The following is a 13,554-nucleotide window of genomic DNA, read 5'->3' as shown; positions in this document are numbered from 1 at the left end:
GATTGTAGCCATTCTGACAGGTGTGAGGTAATAGCTCATTGTGGTTTTGATTTGCATCTCCCTGATGATCAGTGATTTGGAGCGTCTTTTCAAGTGTCTGTTGGCCATCTGGATGTCTTTTTTGGAGAAATGTCTGTTCATGTCTTCTGTCCATTTTAATTGGATTATTTGTTTTTTTGGTGTAGCAGTTCTTTATATATTTTGAATACTAACCTTTTATCAGATATGTCTTTTGCAAATATCTTCTCCCATTCAGTAGTTTGCCTTTTAGTTTGTTGACTCTTTCCTTCACCGAACAGAAGCTTTTTTTTTTTTTTTTTTTTGGTGTGGTCCCAGCAGTTTATTTTTGCTTTTGTTTCCCTGGACTTAGGAGACATATCTAGAAAAATGTTGCTATGGCTGATGTCAGAGAAATTACTGCCTGTATTCTCTTCTAGGATTTTTATGGCTTCAGGTCTCACATTTAGGTCCTTCATCCATTTTGAATTTAATTTTGTGTATGGTATAAGAGACTAGTTGTTTCATTATTTTGCATGTAGCTCTCCAGTTTTCCCAGCATTATTTGTTGAATGCTTAATCTTTGTTGAAGAGACCATCCTTTCCCCATTGTATATTCTTGCCTTCTTTATTGAAGATTATTAGCCATGTAATTTTGGGTTTATTTCTGGGTTTTCTGTCCTGTTCCATTGATCTGTGTTTCTTTTTTTGTGCTAGTACCATTCTGGTTTCCTTTTCTTTTTCTTTTTTTTTTTTTTAAGATTTTATTTATTTTAGAGAGAGGGAGAGGAAGAGGGAAACAATCTGAGGCAGGTTCTGCACTCATAAAAGGCTTTATCCCACCAAACCTAAGATCACAACCTGAGCTGAAACCAAGAGTTGGATGCCTAAGTGACTGCCACCTAGGGCTGTAGTACCGTGCTGTTTTGATTACCATAGCTTTGTAGTATAACTTGAAGTCTGGGATTGTGACGCTTCCAGTTTTGTTCTTTTTTGAGATTACTTTGGCTATTTAGGGTCTTCTTCGGTTCCATTAAAATTTTAAACTTATTTGTTCTTGTTCTGTGAAAAATGCTGTTGATATTTTGCCAGGGATTGCATTAAATATGTAGATTGCTTTGGGTAATATGGACATTTTAATAGTATTTACCCTCATCCATAAGCATAGAATATCTTTCCATTTGTTTGCATTATCATCATTTTCTTTAGTCTGTTTTATAGTTTTCACAGTACACATGCCTTTTACCTCCTTGGTTAAGTTTATTCCTAGGTATTTTATTATTTTTGATGCAATTGTAAATAGGTCTGTTGTCTTAATTTCTCCTTTATGCTATTTCATTATTTAGTACATAGAAATGCAATGGATTTCTATACATTGGTTTTTGTGTCTTGCAACTTGATGGAATTTATTTATTCTTGCTCTTTATGGTGGAGTCTAGGTTTTTCTTTATATAGTATATCATCTGCTAATAGTGAAAATTTGACTTCTTCCTTACCAATGTGGAAGACTTTATTTCTTTTCATTGATTGCTGTGGCTAGGACTTTGGGTACTATGTTGAATAAAAGTGGTGTGGCATCCTTTTCTTGTTCTTGACCTTAGGGGAAAGCTCACAGTTTTTTTGTTTATAAAGATTTTATTTATTTATTCATGAGAGAGCGAGGTAGAGACACAGGCAGAAGGAGAAGCAGGCTCCCTGCAAGGAGCCTGTTGCGGGACTCGATCCCAGATTCCAGGATCACACCCTGAGCCAAAGGCAGACACTCAACTGCTGAGCCACCCAGGCAGGCATCCCAAGCTCACAGTTTTTCACCATTGAGTGGGGTTAGCTTTGGGTTTTTTATATATGGCCTTTATTATGTTGAGGTATGTTCCTTCTAAACCTACTTTGTTGAGGGTTTTTATCATGAATGGATTTTGTACTTTGTCAAATGCTTTTTCTGCATCTACTGAAATGATCGTATGGTTCTTCTTTTATTGATGCATGTTTTGTGTTGATATGTGAATATTGAACCACCCTTGTATCCCAGGAGTAAATCCCACTTGATCATGGTGAATGATTTTTCTAATGTATTGTTGCATTCAGTTTGCTATTTTCTCGAGGATTTTTGCATCTGTGTTCATCAGAGACGCCTGTGGTTCTTCTATTATAGTGTCTTTATCTGATTTTGATGTCATGGTAGTGCTGGCCACAGTAAATTTGGAAGTTTTCTTTCCTCTTTTATTTTATTTTTTTAAGATTTCATTTATCTATTCATGACAGACACACACACAGAGAGAGAGAGAGAGAATGGCAGAGACATAGGCAGAGGGAGAAGCAGGCCCCATGCAGGGAGCCGGACACGGGACTCGATCCCGGGTCTCCAGGATCACACCCCAGGCCAAAGGCGGCACCAAACCTCTCGGCCACCAGGACTGCCCTCCTCTTTTATTTTTTAAAATAGTTTGAGAAGAGTAAGTATTAACTCTCCTTTAAATGTTTGACAGAATTTGGGCAGCCCAGGTGGCTCAGCGGTTTAGCCCGCCTCCCCGCCTTCAGCCCAGGGCCTGATCCTGGAGACCTGGGATGGAGTCCCATGTCAGGCTCCCTGCATGGAGCCTGCTTCTCCCTCTGCCTGTGTCTCTGCTCTTCTCTCTCTCTCTCTCTCTCTCTCTCTGTCTCTCATGAATAAATAAATAGAATCGTTAAAAAAAAATGTTTTATAGAATTTGCCCATGAAGCTATTTAGTCCTGGGCTTTTGTTTGTTGGGAGTTTTTTGATAAGGGATTCAGTTTCATTGTTGGTAATTGGTCTATTCAAATTTTCTATTTCTTCCTGATTTAGTTTAGGGAGATTGTGTGTAGGAATTTATCCATTTCTACTATTTGCCAAATTTATATAGTTTTTCATAATATTCTCTTATAATCCTTTGTATTTCTGTGGTCTTGGTTGTTCTCATCTTTCATTTCTGATTTTGTTGATTTCAGTCCTCTTCTCCCCCCTCCCCACCCCACGCCCCAATGAATCTGACTAAAGATTTATCAGTTTTGTTGATCTTTTTAAATAACCAGCTGCTGGTTTCATTGTTGTATTCTGTTTTTTTGTTAGTATTTATTTATGCTATAATCTTTATGATTTCCTTCCTTCGGTTTGGGGTTTTGTTTTTTCTTTTTTCTCTCTCCTTATAGGTGTAAAGTTAGGTTGTTTATTTGAGATTTTTCTTCTTGAGGTGGGCCTGTAGTATTGCTATAAACTTCCCTCGTAGAACCACTTTTGCTGCATCCCAAAGATTTTGGACGATTGTATTTTCAATTTCAGTTGTTTCTGTGTACTTTTGGATTTCTTTTTTGATTTCTTAGTTGACCCATTCATTGTCATAGCATGTTCTTAATCTTCCATCTTTCCATATTTTTCCTTACGGTTGATTGCTAGTATCATAGCATTGTGGTCAGAAAAGATGCACGTTAGGACTTTGAGCTCCTTGAATTTGTTGAGACTTGCTTTGTGCACTAATATGTGATTTATTCTGGAGAACATTTCACGCGCCCTTGAAAAGAATGTACGTTCTGCTGTTTTAGGATGGGATGTTCCGAATATCTATCTATCTATCTATCTATCTATTCTTTCTTTCTTTCTTTCTTTCTTTCTTTCTTTCTTTCTTTCTTTCTTTCCTTTCTTTCTTTCTTTCTTTCTTTCCTTTCTTTCCTTTCTTTCCTTTCTTTCTTTCTTTTCTTTCTTTTCTTTTGGATCTGTCTGGCCCAGTGTGTCATTCGAAGCCACTGATTCCTTGTTGATTTTCTGTTTGGATTAGCTATCCATTGATGTTAGTAGGGTGTTAAGTTCCCTACTGTTAATTTGTTACTATTGATTACTTCCTTTAGGTTTGTTATTAGCTGCTTTATGTATTTGGGTGCTCCCATGTTGGGTCCCAAATATTTACAGTTGTTAAATCTTCTTGTTGGATTGCCCCCTTTTGTCCGCCTTTTTTTCTTGTCTTTGTCTTAAAGTCTGTTTTGTCTCATATAAGAATTGGTCTCCAGGTTTTCCTTTCACTTCCATTTGCAGGATAAATGCTCTCCCATCCCTGCACTTTGAGTCTGCATGTAGCTTCGGGTCTGAAACGAGTCTCTGCAGCGGTGGGTCTTGATTTTTTATTCACTCTGTCACCCTCGGTCTTCTGATTGGAGCATTTAGGCCATTTACATTGTTGATGAGTATGGACTTACTGCCATTTTGGTTCTTTTATGGTGGTTTTATAGTACTTCTCTGTTTCTTCCCTTTTTTCTCTCAGGGTTTGCTGGCTTTCTTCAGTTATATACTTGGATTCCTTTCTCTTTACTCTTTAAATATCTGTTAGGAGTTTTGAATTTGTGGCTACAGCTAGGTTGGCAAATCATCTCTTCTGCAGATAGCAGTCTATCATAAGTTGATGGCCACTTAAGTTTGAACCCATCCTAAGAGCACTGAGGCTTTACTCCTCTCTCCATGGTATGTTAGATACATGGTGTTATACATTACATCCTTTTATTTTGTGAATCCCTTGAATTATTTTTATAGATATACTTAATTTTATTGCTTTTGTGCTTCCTAAGGACCTTTTTTATTCCTGCTTACGGACTTCCTTTCCCACTCACAGAGACCCCTTTAATATTTCTTGTAGGGCTGGTTTAGTGGTCATGAACTCCTTTAATTTCTGTTTTGGGAAACTTTCTCTCTCTTTCTATGCCTATTGACAGCCTTGCTAGATAGTCTTCTCAGCTGCATGTTTTTTATTTCAGCACCTTGAATATATCATGCCACTGCTAAGTGTCTGCTGAAAAATCCATGCACGGCCTTATGGGATTTCCCCTGGATGTAACTGTTTGCTCTCTTGCTGGTCTGTTTGTTTGTTTTTTGGAGAGAGAGTGTTGAAGGCAAGGATAACAGAGAGGAAGGGAGAGAGAGAATCTGCCAGTGCAGAATCCACAACCTGAGATCCCAGGACCCTGAGATCATAACCTGAGCCAAAATCAAGAGTTTGATGATGCTTAATCACCTGAGCCCCCCTTCCCCCAGGTGCACCCCTCTTCCTGGTTCTAAAATTCTGCCTTTACCAGTACTTTCTGCCATTTTATTTTTTTAAAGATTTTATTTATTTATTCATAAGAGACACACAGAGAGAGGCAGAGACATACACAGAGGGAGAAGCAGGCTCCCCTCAAGGAGCCCGATGTGGGCCTCCATCCCAGGACCCTGGGATCACGCCCTGAGCCGAAGGCAGATGCTCAACTGCTGAGCCACCCAGGCGTCCCAACTTTTTGCCATTTTAATTACTCAGTATTTTGGTGTGTACCTCCTTGGGTTTATTTTGTGGAAGACTCTTTCTGCCTTCTGGATCTAGATCTGTTTCCTTCCTCAGATTTGGGAAGCTTACAGCTATTATTTCCTCAAGTATATTTTCTGGCCTGTTTTCTCTCTCATCTTCTGGGATTCATGTAATGCAAATGTTATTATGCTTGCTAGTGTCTCTTGAGTTCCCTGGGTGTATTTTCATTTCTTACTCTTTTTCTCTTTCCTATTCAGCTTGCTTGTTTTCCATTGTTCTGGCCTGAGGTCACTGATGGGTTCTTCTGCTTCCTCTCATCTACCATTTATTCCACGTAGAATATTTTTAATGTTACTTTCTGAGTTCTTCATCTCTGATTGGTTCTTTATATGTTTTCTGTGTCTGTGTCAGGGGTCTCTCTGAGCTCCCCCAGTGTTTTCTCAAGTCCAGCGAGGATCTTCATGACCATATCTTCACATTCCCTGCAAGGCATATTACTTATCACTGTTTTTGTGTAGCCTCTGTCTTGCTGTGATTTTGCCCTGTTCTTTCTGTGGGACATATTCTACTCTTCTCGCTTTGTCTAATTCCCTGTGTCTGTTTCTGTGTGTTGTGTCTCCTATTCCCTCGAGGCTGGCATTTCAGGGGCTGTCTCCTCTGTGTGTGGCGTGTGCCCTGCTCCTGTGGCCTCACCACTTTTTCATTCAGTCCAGTGGTCTGCAGTGGCTCTCTTTGCCATTGAGCAGGGTTTGGTTCCTGGGTTAGTGGTGGGCCAGTCTGGGCTGCCTTGCGCTTAGTTAGTTGTGTCAGACCAGTGTTTGCCAGAGCTGTGGTAGGTACCAGACTGCAGGGCGCTTTCCCTGTGTTGTCTCTTGAGAAGCTTTTGTTGGTGGCCAGGCCCTGCAGTGTGGCCAGTTGTCTGACCCCAGGGGCCGCAGGGGGACTGGTGTGTGTGGTTATCTCCCTCTTTATTTTCTAAAAAAAAAAAAAAAAAAAAAAAAGATTTTATTTATTCATGAGAGAGAGAGAGGCGCAGAGACATAGGTAGAGGGAAGAGCAGGCTCCATGCAGGGAGCCTGACATGGGACCCAATCCTGGGTCTCCAGGATCGCGCCCCGGGCTAAAGGCAGGCGCTAAACCGCCAAGCCACCCAGGGATTCCCCAATCTCCTCCTCTCTTAGGGGCAGGAATCACTGTGGAATGGTGCTGGCCTCTCTCAGGGTTGCTGGCACACTGCCAGGCTTGTGGCACTGATTTGGATGGGCTTGGGCCTAGGGTATGTTGGAGGTGTTAGATTCACAGGAGGACACGGGGACTGGGCTCCTGATGCCAGCAGGGTGCAAACTGGTCCAGCACCGGTGGGGATCTGCAGCGGACAGGGAAATCTGTGGAGGCCCAACCAGGACAGAGGGGCCAGGGCTGCAGAAGAGTAGGGGTGAGGTGCATGGTGCCAGCAAGGAGGACTCCTATGGAGGCTGGGATAGAGGGGGGACGTGCTGTTAATCAAACCAGGAGGGGAGAGTCCACGTTGCTGGTTCCTGCAGGTGTCAGTGTATCTTGGCTGGGGGGTGGGGACAGAAGTGGCACCCACCAGCTCTTGTTCTTGGAGCATCTCCTAGGGATCCCTGCCCCTGCCACATAGGCTCTGAGAGCAGCAAACAGATAGATGTTCCTCATGTCTACCCCACGTGTTTCAGCCTGCTGCTGCTCAGCTGCTGTGTCTCTGCGAGGCCATTGTGCTGTCTCTCTAAGGGCAGGTTGCAGTTGCCTATCACCCTCCAGCTTTCCCAGAGCTGAGCCACTGATTCTTAAAGTTTCAGGTGCTCAGCCCCACTCATTGTAAGAGATCACAATGTTAGGTGAGTCTGGTTTTCAAAGCCAAATGCTATGGTGACTCCTCTTCCCAGTGCAGGTCCTGGTGTGGGTCAGCGCTTCTTCCTCTCTGCACCTGGTGCATTTCTCCCTCCTGTGGACAGTCCTGAGGGTCCTTTGGGCTCCAGACCGTGTCTCCACCCTTCCTACCCTCTTTGATGTGGCATCTTCTGTACATTTAGCTGTGGTGTGTCTGTTCTGCTAGTCTTTGGGTCCTTTTTCTGGGTTACTTACACTATAGTGGGTTTTACCTAGATGTAACTGTGGGATGAGGTGAGCCTAGGATCCTTTTACTTTGCTGTCTTCCCCAGAAGTAAACTTTAGCATAATTCTTAAAGGCCCAAGGATTTTCGGAATGGTCAGTGAGCATTGGCTTCAACTTAAAGTCACCAACTGCCTTAGTGCCTGCAACACAATCAGCCTATCCTCGGAACCTCTGAAGCCAGGCACGGACTTTTCCTCTCTAAACACACAAGTCCTAGATGACATCTTCTTCCCGTGGGAGGCTCTTTCACCCACACTGGCAATCGGTTGGTAGCCGCCTTCATTAAGGATCTCAGCTAGATCTTCTGGATCATTTGCTGCAGCTCCCACAGCAGCACTTGCTGCATCGCCTGGCACCTTCATGCCATGGACACAGCTTCCTTCCTTATACCTCATGAACCAGTCTCTACTAGCCTCAGACTTGACTTCTGCAGCTTCCTTCCCTCTCTCAGCCTTCATGGGATTGAACAGAGTCAGGACCTTGCTCTGGGTGAGGCTTTGGTTGAAGGGAACTTTGCAGTTGGTTTGACCTTTTACCCACTAAACGTTTTCCATTATCAGCAATAAAGCTATTTCACTTTCCTATCAATTGTGTATTTGCTATGCATGTGTAATTTCCTTCAGAAACCACCTTCGTATTCAGAACTTGGCTGTTTAACACAAGAAGCCTAGCTTTTTGGCCCATCTCGGCTTTCAACATGCCTTCCTTTTGCTGGAACACATAGAGGCCACTGTAGGGTCAGTACTGTCTTGTTTCTGGGAATGGGCCCAAAGAGAGGGGGAGAGACAGGGATTAAGTTGGCCGTCTACATAGGCACGGCTTGTGGTGCCCAAAACATTACAATAATAGAACCAAAGATGACTGGTCACAGATCCCCATAGTCAATAATAGTAATAAGAAATTGAAGGGATCCCTGGGTGGCGCAGCGGTTTGGCGCCTGCCTTTGGCCCAGGGCGCGATCCTGGAGACCCGGGATCGAATCCCACATCGGGCTCCCGGTGCATGGAGCCTGCTTCTCTCTCTGCCTGTGTCTCTGCCTCTCTCTCTCTCTCTGCGACTATCATAAATAAATAAATAAATAAATAAATAAATAAATAAATAAATAAATAAATAAATAAATAAATAAATAAATAATTAAAAAAAAGAAATTGAAGAAATTATGAGAATTGTGACACAGACCTGAAGTACAAGTTTGGTTAGGAAGGTGGTGCCAGGAGACTTGCCAACACAGGGTTGTCACCAGCCTTCAGTCTATGAAACACCCAGGGTCTGTGCAGCACAGTAAGATGAGGGTGTCTCCTGTGCTCTGGCCTCCACTATCGCCCGTGACATGTCAGGAGCCATTAATCCTGTACCCGTTCTGTGATAAGCAGTTGTCCCCTTGCTGTTCTCCATGGGTTCTCTTCCTCTGGCCTTCAGTGCTCGGGCTGGGGCATGTCTGATATGTCTCTGTATATGCATCCCACCTTGGTTGGCTGTGTGTTGGCTCTGGAGACTAATGCTTTCATCAGATTTGGGAAGTTTGGGGCCTTTATTTCTCCTGAAACTTTTTTGTTTTTCTCTTTTGCCCCCCCCCCCCCCCCGTTACACATGTATATTATTCCGCTCGTTGATGCCCCATTGGTCGCTCAGGCTCAGTTCACTTTTCTTTATCTCTTTAAGTTTTTTCAGGAAACTGAATAGTTTGTATTGATGTATCTTCAGCTTCTCCGATTTTTTTTTGCCATGTCAGATCTGTTGCTGACCTCCTTTTTACAGTTTCTGTTAATTGAAACCCTAGGTTCAGCTGTGTTCTTAGAGTTGCCTTGAAGTCTTGGCCACATCTCACAGTGGGTGCCTCTTAGGCAGTTTCTTTTCCTTTTTCAAAAGTGTGGGTCACACTTCCTTGTTTCTTTGAAAGTCTCTGATTTTGTGTTGAATACCGAATATTTTAGTTAATAAGTTATAACAGCTCTGGATTCTGAATTTATTTTTCCTTCCCTGAGAGTAGTGATGGTTATGATTTAATTTCTTGGGTTTTATTTAGTAAGTGCGTTGGTCTGAATCTGAAGGCTGTTTTCCACATGCTGTGTGGTTGCTGATGCCTCAGCTCAGTTATTTCTCCCTGTTCTTACTGTTTTTGGCTTTCCAGAGGCCACCCCTGCCTGTCCACCCAGCACAGATGTGTTGGAGGTTGTGCTCAAATGCATCAAGATTGCACAGCCTGTGCTGTCTGTTCACAAGTATGTGTGGGTTTGGAGTGCATTCAGCTTGCAGGCTGTGGTCAGGTCTGCCCTGGCTCAGTGTCCTTGGACTCCTGTGAGTCCTGCACTTGCAGGGGGCTCTGTCATTGTCTGGGTTGTGGGGTGGACTTGCTCTTGCCCTATTGCTTGCCTGCAGAGGACCACGGCTCGGGCTGGCTGTACTGTCCCTTGCTGGATCATGTCTCTGAATGATCATGTTCTAAATTGAGCAGCTCCTTCTGGCAGGAGCAGTGAAGCTGCAGGTTTTCACGGCCTCTCTCCCCTGGTCCAACTAGCTGTCAGCAGGGATTGAATGAGAGCAGCCTGTATAAGACGCCCAGGCTGGTGCTGTTCTTACTGGACTTTGATAGAGCGTACTAGTAAGGCTCCATAGTTTGTGATAAGCCTTTGGTCACTTCCTAGAGGGCTGACATGATTTTTTAGAGTTTTGTCCAGTTTCAGGGATGGGAGCTGGTCGACCTCATTGTGCATGTGGAAGGGACTCCCGGACTCATTGCTAATGCTGTGTGGAGCGTCACCTGGCAACTGGGCAGACAGGAGGGGCCAGGCAGTAGGAGTCACAGATGCCCAGCTGAGGTCCTGCACTGGGAAGTGGTATCGGGGACAGAGTGAACAGGTGTCAGCAGGGTCTGCATGGGGTGGTTTTTCAAAATGAGCTTGGCACGTGTATGTTTCAAACTTATAATGGGGGGGGGGGAAGCACAGTTGCAGAGCTGCCAGCAATGCTGTGGAGTCATGACTAGAAGTGGCTGAGAGCTAGGGGCAGTGCTGCTGTGCTCTCCATAGGGCACTGGGCATGCCCGATTGAGAAGACACCAGTAACTCTACAATGTACTTCAAACCCAGCGAGGGCAGGTCTGATGATGTTTGGGAAGACAGTGATGGTTTTGCAGCTGGGCAGTGGGTACCTGGGGTTTGTTGTCATACCGTTTTCTCTTCTTGGGTGTGAGCCGGAAAGCTGTCCTGACTGAAAGGTAGGGAAAAGAAGTAGCCACGAATAACCAGTTTCCTCGGAGCAAGAGCTAGGTGAGAAGTAGAGCAAGATTTGGAAAAATGCAGCAGGAGTGCTGAGCAGATTGTGATCTTGTATTTATGGTGGAGGGCTTACCACCAGCTGTGTATGAGGGAACCTAGGATGACCGTGTGTTTCTGCCTGGAAAACTTGAGAGAATCTTACAAGCTAGTGAGAGAGAAGATGCATGTGTGGAAACCAGTAGTCAACTTCTGCAGAGGCCACATCAACTGAACAGTGTGGGGAGAGACTCCCTCAAAAGAGCCATCACAAGTACGCACTGTCTGGAAATACCTTGGTTTCAGAAGGTGGGGTCCACCCGCTGTCAGACTTCCTGAACAACGTGGAGATTCCGTCACAGGGATGGGACGCTGGTTGTCCTCAAATAAGTTGACAGTTTTTTGGATCTCTACCAGAAGATACTAAACTTCATTGAGTTGCCAATGAGAAGACTGTGTAATCAACATCTTCATGGGGTGAGTGAGGTCCGTGAGCTGGTGCGGCAGTTGGCCTGATGCATGTCCCCTCTGTGTTGCAGTTGGGGCGGTGCCGGTTCTCTCCAGGGACACTGCGTCGGGGAAGAAGGGCCACCACTTCAGCCAGGTGAAGTCCCCACACAACCCCTTGGACTCCAGCGCCCCGCTGATGAAGAAGGGGAAGCAGAGGGAGGTCCCCAAGGCCAAGAAGCCAACCTCGTTGAAGAAGGTATGTGCTATTCCCCTCGAAACTGGGTGCTAGGAAACCTGTGGGCTCTCCTGTGTCTGTTATCTCTTACGGCTCTCCACATGTTTACCTGAATGTGCTCTACCAGGTGTGTGCGTGATTCTCTGACACATGGTCCTCTCCCTGAGTGGGACGGCAGAGGGTACGAGGCAGGGTGTCTCTGCTGTAGAGGCAGGGCTCTTTGTTCTCCAGTGATGCAGACAGAGCCAGGGATGGGGGGTTGCCTTCTACTTGTTCACACTCTGCTGCCCTCATCCTCCCTTGGGTGATCTGTCTGGTGTTGAGATTCTTGAGTGTGGGTTCTGCAGGGGCTGTCGCAGCCTGTGGTGTCTGGCCCGGGTCCTGCATACCCTGCTCTGCACACTTGGGGGACATGTGTCCCAGCCTCTTGGGGGATGGAGGGCATGTCGCTGCTGTGGGAACGCAAAAAGGCATGATGCCTGCAAGCTGAAATTGGGTGGTTTATTTTGCAAAAGAGCTTATTTTTAACATAAGTATTTAGGTGTTTCAATTGCTTATTTAATTTTAAAGATCATTTTGAAAGAACGGCAGGAGAGAAAGCAGCAGCGTCTCCAAGAAAATGCTGTGAGCCCAGCTCCTGCCAGTGACGCTGTGCCGGACGGGGAGAGCGGCGGTGACGATGAGGCCTTCGAGCAGGTTGACCCCTCAGGTACTGAGCGCTTGTGCTGGCTGCCCAGAGGACCGTGCAGTGACTTGACAGGAAAGGGCATCCCAGTGGGCGGGTAGAGCTCCTGATGCCTGTGCCTCTGTGTTGGGTGTGGGGACATGTCAAGGGACAGGGGGCGAGGCCCCGAGTGCAATCTGTGTGGCATTGGGTGGTCCTTATAGCTTGAAGTTGCCGTGAGAGTGAATGCCCCTGACTTCAGAGCTGCTTCCCCCGCATGAGAGTCAGGTCTCATAGATAGAACATGTTAGGAAGCCTTTTATTGAGCTGTGTGTTCAGAACAGTCTCCCAGATGATTGGTGTGTGGCTGGAGGACGTCTCATACAGTGAGTACCACACCCAGCTCAGAAGCAGGACAGCCCCCCTGCCCTCTGGCCCAGGGCCACAGCCCTGACCTCATTCTAGTGGGATCTTGCAGCCTGTGCCTGCACCCAGCCGTGTGTCTGTGGCCTGTAGGAGTGGGTTCTGATTGTCATTGCTGCATGGCATTCAGGCATGTTCACGTGCCAGCTGGCAGGTGGACGTTCTGGGAGTTCCCTCTTGGGGTCAGTAGAAGTAGGTCAGCGTGCGCGCAGGACGTAAGCACTCTCTCCTGTGGCATGTGCCAGGTGGGACTGTGGGCTCCAGGGGTCGGTCCACTGCCGTCTGCCCTCAGGCTTCCACCAGATAGGCTTCCAGGTGTTCCAGCAGGTCTGCCCACAGGTGGGGGAGAAGTCAGCCCACAGGAGGCTGTCTTTGTCACCTTTGCCCTCCTGGCGGGTAGTTTCTCTCTCCGGTGCTGTTATCTCACTTGTCCTGGAAGTAATTTGGGAACTGTGAGCTTGAAGCTCATAGTTTAGGTGTTTGGGTTCAGATGTTTTTTATATTTGTTTGCTAAAAGAATGAATTCAACCATCGTATGAAGAATTGGGAATGCTAAAACTGTTCTTAAAACTTCCCATTATGAATTTCAGGTTAAATTTCAAAATTAAAAACCAGTTTTGGCAGCCAAACTGTATATTTAATAATGGTCAGGATGGTATATTTTATGAATATTTTGCCACAGTAAATACCAGCTTAAGTCGGGGTCAGAGGCACCTCCAGGCAGAGTAGAAAGTCGCCAAGTCCTTCTGCGTCCCCCAGCTGTTCCCATCTCTCATGGCTCTGCCACCCGCCATGGTACCGGGAAGGGGGGGCTGCCCTGGATTTGCTGCCCCATGAGGTGTGCACAGGTGGCCTCCATCCTCGACCTGAGTGCCCAGTCCTGCAGGTGCTGTGCCCTGACTTGTGTCTCTGTGAAGTTTCAGAGGGACCGGAGGAGGTGCTGTCCTCTGCTCCCGCAGTGGAGAGCGGGTCAGAAGAGCCGCCGAGAGCTGAGCTCCAGAAGGAGGCGGAGGGCTGCCACCTGGTGCCCAATGGCGCCAGCTGCCCCAAGATCCACAGCCGGAGATTCAGGGAGTGAGTGGCTGTGGTGCTGTGCCCCCTGTGGGGAT

General features: G+C 45.9%; 1 protein-coding gene across 6 annotated transcripts in view; it reads left to right on the top strand.

Annotated features, from left to right (window-relative positions):
• SECISBP2 (SECIS binding protein 2) overlaps positions 1-13,554 on the top strand; it is a 47,209-nt gene that overhangs the window by 25,152 nt on the left and 8,503 nt on the right. For all 6 annotated transcript variants that reach the window (XM_055311758.1, XM_055311753.1, XM_055311757.1 and 3 more), the window contains 3 exons: positions 11,213-11,379; positions 11,929-12,067; positions 13,363-13,519. In XM_055311758.1, coding sequence (XP_055167733.1) covers positions 11,213-11,379; positions 11,929-12,067; positions 13,363-13,519 — 463 coding nt within the window. The remainder of the gene's footprint in view (positions 1-11,212; positions 11,380-11,928; positions 12,068-13,362; positions 13,520-13,554) is intronic.

This window comes from Nyctereutes procyonoides, unplaced genomic scaffold, assembly GCF_905146905.1.
Source record: "Nyctereutes procyonoides isolate TBG_1078 unplaced genomic scaffold, NYPRO_anot_genome, whole genome shotgun sequence".
Taxonomy (NCBI): Eukaryota; Metazoa; Chordata; class Mammalia; order Carnivora; family Canidae; genus Nyctereutes; species Nyctereutes procyonoides.
This window is presented reverse-complemented; position numbering and strand designations above follow the sequence as displayed.